The 14023-nt window shown below is 29.5% G+C and overlaps 2 protein-coding genes across 2 annotated transcripts; both read right to left on the reverse strand.

Moving 5' to 3' along the window:
• Positions 1-5841: 5841 nt before the first annotated feature.
• On the reverse strand, positions 5842-8181 carry LOC148272520 (uncharacterized). The gene is made up of 5 exons (XM_088239946.1): positions 8137-8181; positions 7887-7919; positions 7467-7529; positions 7195-7383; positions 5842-6112 (listed from the first exon to the last, which is right to left on the reverse strand). Exons 1-5 carry the CDS (start codon positions 8179-8181, stop codon positions 6035-6037), a joined length of 408 nt encoding a protein of 135 aa, XP_088096072.1. The 3' UTR covers positions 5842-6034.
• Positions 8182-10398: 2217 nt separating this feature from the next.
• On the reverse strand, positions 10399-13104 carry LOC148272521 (uncharacterized). The gene is made up of 5 exons (XM_088239948.1): positions 13033-13104; positions 12255-12287; positions 11885-11947; positions 11459-11647; positions 10399-10532 (listed from the first exon to the last, which is right to left on the reverse strand). The coding sequence occupies exons 1-5, from the start codon at positions 13078-13080 to the stop codon at positions 10449-10451; spliced, it is 417 nt and encodes a 138-aa protein (XP_088096074.1). The 5' UTR covers positions 13081-13104; the 3' UTR covers positions 10399-10448.
• Positions 13105-14023: the final 919 nt, after the last annotated feature.

Genomic DNA, 14023 nt, shown 5'->3' on the forward strand with positions numbered 1-14023 from the left:
CCCAATTACTATCGAGAAATTAAATGATAACAAATAAAACGCCAGATTAGAAACAAAATACGATAGCATCTTAGAAATTGATTGATTTTTTACATTTGTACGTTAAATTATCCAAACAAAGATTTAAACATCATTGATAAAAGCAATCTCTTCGTGACGTATTTGTATTTTGATAAAAAACTGAAATTCTTTGTCTGATCCTGTTTGATTGAGATTGATATAGATTTTATTATTTTAATAGGAATGTCACTCTCCACTATCATGAAAGGCGTTTAGTTTTATTTGTTCGTCCAAAGTATTGTGTTTTTAACTCATTTTTAAACATCGTTTACATTTATATATTAGAGCTACATATTTGCGAAAATTATTCTTTTAAACGAGTCTTTTTTTTCAATTAAAAAAATGTTTGTTGCGAAATATTGTGTTTTAATAGTTTTTTAAAATGTCGAAACTACACTGAAATGAGTGATTTTGTGAAAAATATATACAAACACGTTTTGAAAAGTTACAACCCGTTAGTTTTTTTTAACACATTTTAACGTAATACGTGAAATTTCAGAAAATGTAGTAAAAATTAAGTTTGAATATTTGACCTTATTTCGAAAAAAGATTTGTGATTTATGCATAAATAATTACAATAAAAACGCTTTTCATTCACCAAAAATATTTCTGTCTATGACTTTTCCAGCATTGATATATTATTTTTAAAAGTGCATTTTAAACAATAGTCCTGTTTTAATAAAGCAAAGTTGTTTATGCATTATGCTCTCTATTTGAAAACAAATATCTAGCATTAACATAAGTTGTGTCCCTTTTTTCCGACATTTAAAAAAAACAAAATGGTAAAGCCTAAACGTTAATCGAAATAAAATTGTCTATTTTGCAATACACTGTGTTTGCTATAATGTTATTTACAATTTTTTTATCGATTACAATCCTTCAAAACGGAATGTCAAGTAAACGATACTGAGCATTTTCGACACCTTTTTCTGTTCGCGTTCAATCGAGACAATAAATTTACCGAAGCTGCCGGTAGCTTTAATGTCTCGATTTCCGCAGTGTATGGTGAAGATGCTTTGAACTATTGTCGAATTTGTGGTGATATTTTTTTGTTATGTCTTCTTGTTTTAACATATTACAACAGAGATGAAAAACATTGAAGAGAAGGTTGAATACTTCATTTGGATAAAAACGGACACGACAAATGTTAACGCCAATACATGTACACACTTTTCCTTAAACTAATTATGATTATTAAAATTAAGATATGGTAACATAATATGTACTTTTTCGGATTACTAATTTAATCATCCTTATATGTTTGTTTACAGTGTAAATGTCGGAAAAATTCGAAAATATTTTTTCTTTGTGTAATAAAGTTTATATTTTATATTGTGTTCTATTTATGCCTACAGTTTTATGCGGTTAATTTTTTAAAAAAATATATTTTTTTGAGTAAAAAATATCAATAGTTTTTTTTTTATTAAAACTAGATATTTTATTTCTTACCCATCGAATATCATTTTCTCTCTAAACCGTACTGCAGAATTTGTGTAACCAACCTAATATTGCTGCATTTTTATGGCAAATATCGTCCAAATCGATAAAAACATACAACCTTACACATAAAATCACAATTTTATATCCCCTTTATCATAATAACATCATGGTGTTAGCTTGGATTCAATATTTTATGGCGAAAATAAAAGATTTGGTAAATATAAGATACTGGACAGTAGTACAAACACATAAAATAAATATATGTAAGTATTATTATCATTGCCCATTATTTCGATGTATTTAAAGGATGTTGTTTCATTTCTAACTAATGTAATACTTATAATATGAATAATATCTTCTACAACAATCTCTTAAAATGATATGAGTACCAACAAATGTTTTTATTGCACAATTTTTTTTGGAAAAAAACAACACGGATGATAAGTTTTATTGAAATTAACGTTTTTAAAAAGTGAATTATTAAGTAGGAAAAATAAACATGCTGTGTTACAAAAGCCGTGTGTATTTTAAGTGTCCACAAAAGAATATCAACAATGTTTCATGTTTTTAAAACATTTATTTAACACTTTATGTTATACTATCAACACCATCATTCTTTTTTCGCACCTAATGACGCATTGGACACTGCGTTGGTACACCAATTTATTTTATTTTATTTATTTATTATCATATAATATACATTAAATTATACTTTTATACACCGTTGCTTTGACTGTCTAACTAAGGTTATTTACTTCGTTCTAAGCCAGTCAAAATAAAACAAATAAAAAAAAACAGTTTTCAAAATATAGAAAAATACAGAGAGGTATTCGACATTGTGAAAAACATAGTTAAAGAACAAAAACAAAAAAAACATAGTAAAAAATGCAGTGCAAAATATATTAAAAACCTTTTTAAAAATCCAGTAAAATACATAGTAAAAAGGTAAAACATAGTAAGAAACATAATAAAAGACACAGTAAAAAACATATTTTAAAACCCAGTAAAAAAAAAAAAAAATGTATTGAAAACATCGAAAAATAATTGCAACGTATCTTGATCATTTTTTTGTTACATGAAGATAAGATGATGAGACTTACGCTTCAGATACCAGTCCAGGGACTATGAAATATTTTAGGGTTAAAACACCCTTTTTAATAAATATTTCATCCCAATCATGTCGCGAATCGAACCCAAGACTCGCTCATGATAGGCGATCCCAGGCCAGGCCACCAAAAGACCGACACGTATACATTATGTATAATATATTTATACATATTTATAGTCTTTTTTTACATTATCGAGTCTTTTTTTTTTAAATAAAAATTTTGTTCCTAAAATGGAAAAAAAAATGTATGAAGCCTATGTAAAAACTAAAATATGTTATATCCAACTACTATGGGAAACAGGAAATCAGAATGACATAAATATACGACAAAAACAGCCAATTAAAACATTAAAGTTAGTGTATAACCTCCTTTATCTAACAACTACTAAAAGTATCTTTAAACAAACTAAGCAATTAAATTAATATAACAACTCTTTAAACTAGAATCCTTAAAATGTATTTTTAAATTTTCTAGCCACTGATGTCATTGTAGATTGTAGACGAAGAACTAAAAATTGTAAAAAAATTTAAAAAATTGTAGTAAATATGGACATAACACGAAAATATCAGAAAAATATTATACACAATTTTCTAAAAAAAAACAAGGACAGTCGAGGCTAATAAACCAGGGACTGAAATTATACAATGAACTACCAGTCAAAACTAAACAAAAGATGTAAAAAATATTATTTTGAACAACAGAGTATGAATAAAAAATGTGTATATTTTTTTTGTAAACTAAATAATCCGTAAGAGTTAATAAATACATTTTAAATTTTTCTTTAAAAATAAGGCCGGGAATTTTGCCTTTCCACCTACCTAAACCCTTCAGTTTGAAAAAATAAGAAGTGCACTGGCATATTCTAATACAACATATTTTAATTTAAACAAAAATTACATCTCCATTTGTTACGGTTGGAAGAAAATATCCAGCTGGGTTTTCAAACTATAAAGTATGTGTTATGATTTGTATTTATTTGTGAAACAATGGCGCTCAGCGTATTTATTGTGTTTCAATGGCTGCATCAATGTTGATTGATACAGAAAACGAGAAAGTCATAGCACGACCAAATTCAACAAACACTTGAAGATGAACATGTGTTGTCAAAAGTAAAAATAATCGATTATGGAAACACTGAGTGATGTGACGTTCTATATTTCTGATAAAAACGGCATAAGATTGTTTGTTTTTTAATTTGGAAGCTTGAAATGTAATACAGTGACGAACGTAAAAGTCAATTGTAAATATTAGTCGAGTAAATGTTAAGATTTCCATTTTCCCCTTTTTATGTCGCTCTTTATCTCTTTGAAAAACTCTTTAACCCGTTCATCCCGGGTAATCATTCAATCATGTGCAAAATTTAAGATTTATTTACTGCCATTATTCTTATTCTTAGAGGTGGGGGTCAGCGCTATGCAAGCTCCTGATATCACTGCAACCTGTGAAGGTCTATTGTGATGGGCCCTCCAAGCCCAAGTCAATAAAAGAGTATGGCTACTGTGTGGAAGGCGAGAGTTTACGTTTTGTTAAATCTTCCCCTCCAAACCCAGATCCGTAAAGTATCGGACTTTCACTTAGAGGGCGAGCTTTTTAACATCCAGGTTTAACCAGTGGTCCCCCGAGGATGAGGTTTTTTTTTATTTATTACTATACCAACCGACGCCGACGGTCAAAAAGCGGCAACCTTTTTTTTTAATTACTGGTATCGCTTAGTACGTCCTTTTTTTTCAGATTATGTCAGTATTTGGCATTACACAGAAAACTGGTTTTTGTCTGTTTTTTTTTTGAGAAATTTCTGTCCTCTTAAATAATTTTTAAGGCATGTTTGAAATGTGTGTCACAAAAATTTAACTCATTTGAATGTATAAACTGACATATATTGTAAGATTAAAAAAAACATGTTTAATGAATTTGGACGCTTAAATATCAGTTTGAGACCAATTATTTACTAGAAAATTATTGTTCAATCATTTATAATGCATATAATATATTTTTTCATAAATAACATTTCCAAATAATGACTTTTACATGGAGAACACAAAATATTATTCTTATGTACAATAATTAATTCGTGTCTTAAAAAGTTATACCCATTAATTGTCTAGACATTTAGATATTCTAAAAATATCGTAAAATTTTATTTTATTTAGTGTCTTTACTTTTAAAAACTCATGATTTAGTGTGTGTGTAAACAGGGATGTGTAATGTCGTCATGGCTGTTCAACGTACATATCGATAACGGTATGAACGAACTGAAAGGCTTCTAAATGGGATAAAAAAGGGTGATTTAAATTTCAATAGTATTTTGTATGCTGATGATGCTGTGCTTCTTGCTAACAGCAAATAAGGACTGCAATTCTTGGTAACAACAGTCTACGATGTATGCAAGGGAAGCGATTTGCTGATGAATGTCGATGAATCGAATCTGATGGTTTTAGAGAGAAATGAAAGTATGACTAAATTTGAAATCACTGTAAATAAGGTTATACTAAAACAGGTAGATTTTCGTATCTGGGAATTATATTTACTAGGTTTGGAATGACTGAGAAACATTTAAAGGAGGGTGAGTGCCGGAACAGAGTGAACGGTGCAAATAAGTCTTTGTCGCAAGAGTCAAAATTATCAGTTCAAAATAAAATCCGGGTCCCGACTCTGATGTACGGGAGCGAAATATGGACTTGGAAAAACAGGGATGAAAGTAGGCTGATTGCTGTCAAAATGCAATCTTTCAGGCGTATGTGGTGTGTGGTAAAACTATCAACTATAGATGCTCAAATGTTAAAGGCTGTACATTATGTAAGGCTGAGATAAGCATTATCGATAAAATCAAGAAAGAAGCTCTGGTTTAGGTTGGACATGTAGAGCGAATGGATACCGAAAGAACGATTTCAAATATTTACAATGCTGCGAATGTTGATGGATGCGGAAATAGAGGAAGACCAAGAAAGACATAACATGACCAAATCAAACAAATATTTGAAGATGGACATCAAAAATCGGAATAATTGGCGCGCGTGCATGGGAAGATGTATGAATGTAGAGGAAGCGAGACCTATATACAAAGATAGAGCAATGTGACGTTCTATTCTCTCTGCCTACCCTTACGGGGAAATGGCGTGATGCTTTGTTTTTTTTTTATAATGTGGAATGCAGAGAAACGTACGTTGATACATATAAATTATATTAAAAACTATGACATACAGTTTCAAAAATATATTTATTTTATGCAAAATCTTATTATGTATACCGTATTGTGACACATTTTTTTTATATTTCCTTTATGTAAATAATCACCTTCTTACATCATATAATTTAAAAAAATATTTGGTGAAATCAAACAAATAAAAATAGTTTTGCGATTTTGATGGACACAAATAAGTTTCAATCTACAAACATGTTTTTACGATCAATAATCCGTTGGATCTTCAAGGAATGTTGAAATTGTTAAGGCACTCTTGCAGGATGCCGGGGATAACTATGGCACTATGGAGGGAATCTTGGATCTAGAAAAAAAAAACACAATACAAGATTTATATAAAATAGGTCTTAAAGTGGGTGTAAGAAAACGATGTTTTTATTAGATATAGATACGAGTATTAGTTTTAAGGTACGAAAGCAAAAAATGACACCATTTATAAGAGTAAAATACAAGAGAAATAATTCATTCTAAAAATATGATAAATCTTTTTCTGGGCGCATGAAGAATACAGTTTTTTTGTGTGAAATAGAACCAGAGTCCGGGACTTTCGACTTTATGGATATTCGACTCGATGGAGAAAAGTTCGCACAACTGTGTAATGGTTGGTCTGTAAACCTACCATACTTGAGGTCATATATTCGATTCTTGGGAGGGTCGATATGAGAAATTTGTTTATAAGATTGTTTTACACTGCAAAATTTCACCATCCTCGGATTGGTAACTGAGGCGTAAGACTAATTACCCGTACTTCCTGTTATAGATTATCAATATACGCTGCATTTACCTAACAGACGCAGTGCTTTATGCAACATCAAGTGTCTAGAAAGGTTTGATGATAATCACTCATTTGTTTTGTTTAAAAAATGTAAGTTTGAATAAAATAAATCTGTTTAGCTTAATCCTAAACAATCTAATTAGAATTCCAATCAGCCAAATTCCGTTTATTTCGAAGCATCATTTTAAAAAATACGTTTATTCGTTTTACTGTGTTTTTTATTTTTATCTTTATCTTTTTTTAAAATATATTTCATTTTCTTTTTCACTATTGATTTTTTTATATAAAAAAAATTAGGGGCATACGAGTAATGTAAATTTAAAAAATCTAATCGGAATGACTTGTTTAAGTTTATATTCTAATAAATATGCTGCTAATATTATATGCCTGGGGTTTCTGTGTAAGATTGATGTTTAGATAAAAAAATATATATATTGGATGTTGTAATTTCATTATGTAAATAGGTCACTTGGTTTATTGAAGCACAAACAAATTATATATGTAAAAACTTTTTTTAATGAATTTATTTAATAAATTACTCATTTATTTTCGGAAAAAAATATTTTTAGCAACATTCACATAACGACGTATTGTCAAAAAAATTTACTTACTTGATGCACTACATCCAGCAACTCAACGGCAACTTCTTGGTAGGCCACCAGCAGGCATTTGGAAATCTCAATCGTCTCGCTTATGCTGGGTTTGTCAATGCCTTTGAAACACTCTTTAGTGTTAGCGGAATATCTCTCCATGATCTCTTGGAGACCGCCAATCTTTTCCAAAACATCCTCAGCAATTTTCTTGAATAAAATTAAACAAACATAAGTCGAAGTTTTGTATTATTTTAATTTATTGAGTTCATTGAAAATAATAACATTTTTACCTTCAAAACATCAACTACTCCAAGAGCACATTCTTTCAGTGCTTCAAGTTCTTCAAGGGGACCCTGAAAACAAAAACATTAAATATTATAAATTACAATAGCTTTGGAGAACATTTCTGAGAAAGAAAAATGGAGGCCCAGACATGGACATGACCTGTCATGGGCCAGTAACCACTTTGTTCTGCGCAACATTCATCGTCTTGCCTATGTTTGAACATCTTTATTTCTTCAATTCTTCCATCTGTTGGTTTTAATAAAGTTAAATAGTTGTGAAAAGATCTGCATGAATAATTTTACATGCTTGGTAACTAAATAAATTTTCCATAATTTGGAAATAGTTACAATTTAAAACTTCAGTTGAACATACTAACGATCGATTTTCTTTCGTGAAATATTCTTTGTCATATTTTTAATTCTTACCTTTTGAGCGTTTGTGTTAATGACATCAGCATTCTGAAAACATAAAAATTAAAAAATTAGAATGATAATTTTTTCCAAATGGAAATATTTTGTACTTTATTCAATTTTTAATACAAATAATAATATTTTTTGCTTGAACAATGATATAAACAACATGAGTTTTCTGGCGATTACAAAAAAAGTTTTACGTAAACAACGCAATGCTAATAGTTTTTGTTTAATCAAAAATAAAAAATAAAAGTTTTATTACCACAAATGCGACGAAAACAGCCAAGAAAACCAAGAATCCTTTCATGATAAGAGGAAGTTTGTAAACTGACTCAAGGTAAAGTAAATCACTGCTATTGTTTGATGTTCATATCATGTCATACATATGTAAATTTATATATTTAATTTATTGATGCGGAATCAAAATGATTGATTTGTTTCGTTATCGTAGGTAACGACGCAAATTTGGAATTCCCTTGAACAACGATTATTTGTTTTATATGTTAAAACATTACTTTATCTTAATTTTATCTGTAAAAAAATCATAAAATCAATGCAAGATTTATGGTTTTACGCTTCAGTTGACATTTTTAAGAACGTAAAAATAATTTAAGTGCTAAAACATTTTTTTAATATACATTTTCGAGAACTCAATATATTATGAACAGTGGTCTTTGTTATTAGAGACTTTTATTCTTTCTAATATTTTTTTTTCTTTTGCTGTAGTTGGTGGTTCTTGGTAATATTTTTAATTCCGTTTACTACACCGTAGTCACGGTGTTTAAGGTCCAGACCGCAAAATGTCAGAAGAACATTTCTCATAGTGAACTTTAAAGAAAATCCTATTAATTTTTATCCAAGAACTTATATTTAATTTTTTTTTACAGTTTGAAAATTTACTAAATTTTAAACGTCATCATAACATATTATAACTTTATGTTAAACATTATTGTACGTTAGTACAAAAAAAAGTAGTAATGTGATAAAATTTAAGAAAAAAAACAAAATTATCAATCTTATGCGTCAGGTGCTAATGTCGGCCTTGCTAAGAATAGAACTCGGGACCTTATTCTTGGTAGCGTAACGCGTTAACCTCTACACCAAAATGTTTAAAAAATTACAATATCACTTGTGTTGTATGGCATTTGTAAAATAAACGGTTCTATTCCATATGATTGTAAGTCATAGTATAAAGATTAATTAATTTTATGGTTTTAATCGCTAGGATTGATTTGCTACAAATACTCGCATTTTCTATTTATTTATTTGGACCCTAATAACCTTTTTCAAAACAAATAATGAGTAGTTTATATAAAATATCCACAATTTGATTAGGATACTCTTGGCGGGTTTGTTTTTTATTATTTGTACCCCCTGCTTTTCCTTTCAAAATGGATCAATGATCCAATTCTGCTATCATAATTTAATATGTTTATACCAATGATTTTTTTTGGAACTAGATAAGTAAAAGAACTGTCAATGAGGTTTTAAATACTGTCAAGTTTTCAAAAATAAATTGTCAACATCTCAAAAAAGTGTTTAAATATGGCGCTCTACATACACATTTATACGGCCGAGCGCCAGTCGGTTAAATCCAGAATCCAAAAAAATAACACGTAATCAAAATATTGTTAATAAAAACCAACTAGTCTAAAACTAACTATTAACATTAAAAAGTGTTTTCAGGTGTTTCCTTTCAAATAAAATAACTCGGTTTAATTTCACATACATAGATCATCTTAGATTTTAAGATCTTTTACTGCACAAAAAACAGGTTACCGGAATTGAAAAAATATTAAAGCAAAATGGCAAATATTTCAATAGTATAAATTGAATACTAAAAGAGCACCTGTCAGTTGAAAACACATCTCGTTTCAAAAGAGTTTTTTTTTTTCTGTTGAAATATCTGTCAGTGGCCATATTTTTGACAAAACCTTTCGCTCTTCATTTGCCTTATTATTAATGACATTGATTTATTTGGCCTCTTGGTGTTGTGGCCAGCCCGTTTATCTATCATTCAAGAGGTCTCGAGTTCAATTTCTGACATGGCTGACATGAAATATTTATTTCAAAAGTGTTTTTGCACTAGAATATTTTATTGTCCCTGGACTGACCATCTTACCTTCATGTAACAAAAAATTATCAAGTTACGCTGCGATTGATATACCAATGCAGTGTTTTTTGCATCATTAGGTGTGGAAAAGGAATAATTAATGATTTAATGTTATTTTTTCTTGCCTATGTTTTCAGTTGTACAAATATTCCCACTCAGAAAAAGAGAATTTTAAATGGTTTGATAAGTATTTATTGTTTTTTTAATCTCAAAATTGTGTTAATTGAATACGCTTAAAATAATATGTTTTACATTTATATTTGTTTTAATTTGTGAACTGTTGCACTTACCACACATTATAATAAATAAAACTGTTTCAGTTGTATTTAATCAGGAATCTACAACTCATTTAAAAAAAAGCTGTAATGGAGTTGTAACACGAAGGTCTTATTCCAGGTATAAATCAAATAATTATGTTCGGTTTGATCAGTATTTTATTGCAACAAAGGTAACGAGTTTGATTAATAAGCGGGAAGGTTGACATTGTCCAAACAATCCTTTAGCATAACGGGAACAGCGAGAGCGCCATTGGCAATTTCTTGCATCTGCAAAAAAGGAAAATATAAATTAATTCACAATATACAGCAAACGTAGTTATTGAAAATAAAGAATAGCAATGAATTTGTCGCTTATGGCAGATTATTTAATTAAACCTCCACTAGAAGTTCATGTTTTTTATTACCATAACAGGCATGCAGGCTCAATCATAGTAGTAAATTACAACGCAGATAACCTGGGCTTTTGAAAAAACCTTTTTGATTGTTGTTATCTCACTGGGAATCGAACCCGAAACCCTTTATGCATGAGTCGAGCATCGTTGTCATTAGGTATACAATGGGGGCCACCCTTCAGAAATATTGACTGAGACCGTTTTATGAAGAAAATGTGGGTGTTCAGGCATTTAGAAGATTCCTTGTCTCTGATGCAGTCTTCATTCTTACTAGAATCGAACATGTTTTTTTTTATATCACTTTTGTTAATTTTTGTAAATGTGAAAAAAATATAACCTTTCGCTACATAAAAGCCTAGACTTTTAAATTTCTTTCTTAAATAAGATTTTCCTTTTTTTAATGTGTATTTAAAATTTTATTAAAGCTCTTTGTGGTTAAATCCAGTATTCGTACATAGGGATTTTGATATTACAAAAACAATGATGATCAAATTTAAAAAGAGTAAATTAAAATAGCTGGGCTACAAACATTGTCACTTGATGGCCTATAATAATTAAGTACCCACGATTGCTGGAAGTTAACGTTGCATATAACTTTTTATAAGGTTTTGTTACTAAAAAGAAAGTTTGAAAATAATAGAAGAAAATTAATGGCATGCCAAAAATAGCAACTAAAAACACACTTCACAGTACTTCTTGGAACAGGATTTCATGGTTATGGGGACTTTTGAATGATCTGTATTCAACTTGCTGTTTCTTTTAAACTGCTGTGTCAACATAATCAAAATCTACTTGACTTACTTCATTGGCCACTACCATGACTTCAGCTCCAAGTTCACGGTACAGAGGGATGAGGCACTTTCCAATCTGGATCGTTTCGGCAATGGTTGGGTTGTGAATGCCTTCAAAGCACTTTTCAAGTTTTGGGGTGAATGTGGCAGCGATGGCTTGGATTTCACCAACCTTGCTCAGCATTGAAGCGGCGATGGACTGAAAAATGCCGTATGAACAAATTCTTTAATAGGTTTAGTAATAAAATATTTAATGCAGTAAGAAAAAGTTTAAATAAAGTAATAACCAATAGAAGTTAAGTAAAAGGAAAATAATACCAAATTGAAATAAAGGAGTAAATATTTTAAAGCAATTTATTTAAGATAAAAATATTGTAACGCAATACTTTCATAGAAATTGAAATAATGTAATATTAAATATAAAACTCAGAGGTACCTTAAGTTCATCAGCAACTCCAAGGGCGCATTCCTTGAGGGCTTCAAGTTCCTCAAGAGGTCCCTAAAAATGAGATCAGCATATTGAATAAAGATGAATTTAAATTAAAGTAAAGGGCGAAATCAACCCCCGTGTCTATCGAAGATATCAATTTTGATTTTAGCGGTTAAAATGTATTTCATTCTTCAAGATTTCAGTAGATGTTTATTTTACAATATTTCTAAAGAATTGAAATATTTAAAAAATATTTTAATGATTAAAAATAATTTTTATAGGTTTGTTTTATGTTTTTTTTTTTTTTTTAATAAATCACCTAGAAATAAACATTAAACTTAAAACAAAAAGTACAAATAAAAATGTTGTTATTTACCTTCTGAACGCTCCTGTTGATGACATCCGCACTCTAAAAAGTAAAGAGAATAAATTAAATCACAATCAATAATATATTTAGAATAACCAAACGTTGAATCCGTCAATAACATAAGTTTTTGGTATGAATATTATTTTTAAATAGTTTTTTGTTTTATTAAATTTAAATGGTGATGCAGTAAGAATAATTGATAACTAAGCCGTGTTTCAAAAAGTTTCTGCAGAAAAAAATACAATGTCATAATTATAACAAATATTGTTCCGCTAAACGTATATTTAAGACAACAATCGAGAAATAAAAATAATTTTATTGGTATCGCAATAATTCAATATAATTAGTTTTATCGGTGAAAATGTTTTTTTCACGGTACTAGGGTATATTTTTTCTGAATCTGTAACAGATAAAGAATTCAATTAATAGTACTATAAATTTTATGTTTGAAGCACTAACTTTGTGGTAATTCAATAAAAATATAAAAAAACAACTTTGTTTTTAACCACTAATTATTATTTTAGTTTTTGTATACACATAAATATATATATATTTTAATTTTCAGTTACGTAAATCTTGACAAAGAAGCTTGTTTGCTTTGAAGCCGGTCGGTGGAAAAAAATAGTGGTTAAAAACAAATTTGTTTAAAAATAGGTAAGCATAAAAATATTAAAATCAAAAAGATTGGTAAGCAAAGTAACACTTGATTGCATGGTTAAATTAACATAATATCGGCACAATAACGACTTGATTGAAGAAAAAAAAGTTAATTTTAAACAGTTATTACCGCGAATGCGACAAAGAAAATTGCTACGAAAATTACGATTCCCTTCATTGTGAGAGTATGTTTACAAACTGATTAATGGAGACTTTTTTCTCCCTTTTATGGGTTGTTTTCCATTTCATATCTTAATTCAATGCAATTCTGTAGATAGTGATAAAAATCGAGCGTGATAAATTGGTCGCGGTATCGTAGTTAGCAACCGGTCTCAATTTTTAATTTTCAAAGCGATTATTTTCATATCCGTCACCTGTTTAAGAGTTTATCTAAAAGATATTTAACTAAAATAGATAATTATCTTTATCATTCCCTTCCCGCACCGAGCGGTGTATAGGGCACTACATCGGTACATCGATCGCAGCTTATCTTGATCACTTTTTGTTGGATGAAGGTAAGATGATCAGCCTTACGCTTCAGGTATCGGTCCAGGGACTATGGAATACTCTGGTGTAAAGCTTTTTAAAATAAATATTACATATCAACCGTGCTGGGAATCGAACCCGTGACCGCTTGCATGGTAGGCAAACACGCTGACTATTACACCACGCGGCCGAAAAAGAATAGATGATGACATATGATATCCGCCGTCAAAACAAAATGTCTTACCAGCCAGGTTTTTAGATGCAAACTGGTAGTAGACAATAAAAACATAAACCATTGAGTGAAAGTTTTGATTTAAGGTAATTTATAAACAAATGTGTTTATTTATATTTTTATAAATCTTTAGTTTTTTAATCTTTATTTTCTATTGAATATGTTATGTAACTTGAATTATAAAAATAAAGCTTTTATTTTCTGGTTGGTTCGAAGAAATTGCCATTTGGCAATAAGCCCGCCAATCTACAAATAACATTACGTACAAAAAGTTAAATAAATAAATAAAAAACAGGCCATGAAGTTTGAGTACCCAGGCGTGGAGATTTCTAGTTGCGGAGATCTGTAAAATAATGTCAAAGAACTTATAAAGTAGCAGTAGCTCCAGATGTCTGATGGATAC

The sequence above is a fragment of the Micrasema longulum genome, unplaced genomic scaffold (genome assembly GCF_059751315.1).
Source record: "Micrasema longulum isolate JH-2025_06_02 unplaced genomic scaffold, ASM5975131v1 h1tg002310l, whole genome shotgun sequence".
NCBI lineage: Eukaryota > Metazoa > Arthropoda > Insecta > Trichoptera > Brachycentridae > Micrasema > Micrasema longulum.

Coding starts and splice junctions, on each gene's coding strand:
- LOC148272521 (XM_088239948.1), bottom strand. CDS start 13,080: ATGAAGGGAATCGTAATTTTCGTAGCAATTTTCTTTGTCGCATTCGCG. Junction 12,288..13,032: donor TTTTCTTTGTCGCATTCGCG/GTAATAACTGTT, acceptor TTTACTTTTTAG/AGTGCGGATGTCATCAACAG. Junction 10,533..11,458: donor TCATGGTAGTGGCCAATGAA/GTAAGTCAAGTA, acceptor CCTTTTTTGCAG/ATGCAAGAAATTGCCAATGG.
- LOC148272520 (XM_088239946.1), bottom strand. CDS start 8,181: ATGAAAGGATTCTTGGTTTTCTTGGCTGTTTTCGTCGCATTTGTG. Junction 7,384..7,466: donor GAGTAGTTGATGTTTTGAAG/GTAAAAATGTTA, acceptor ATTTTATTCAAG/AAAATTGCTGAGGATGTTTT. Junction 6,113..7,194: donor TGCTGGATGTAGTGCATCAA/GTAAGTAAATTT, acceptor TTTTTTTTCTAG/ATCCAAGATTCCCTCCATAG.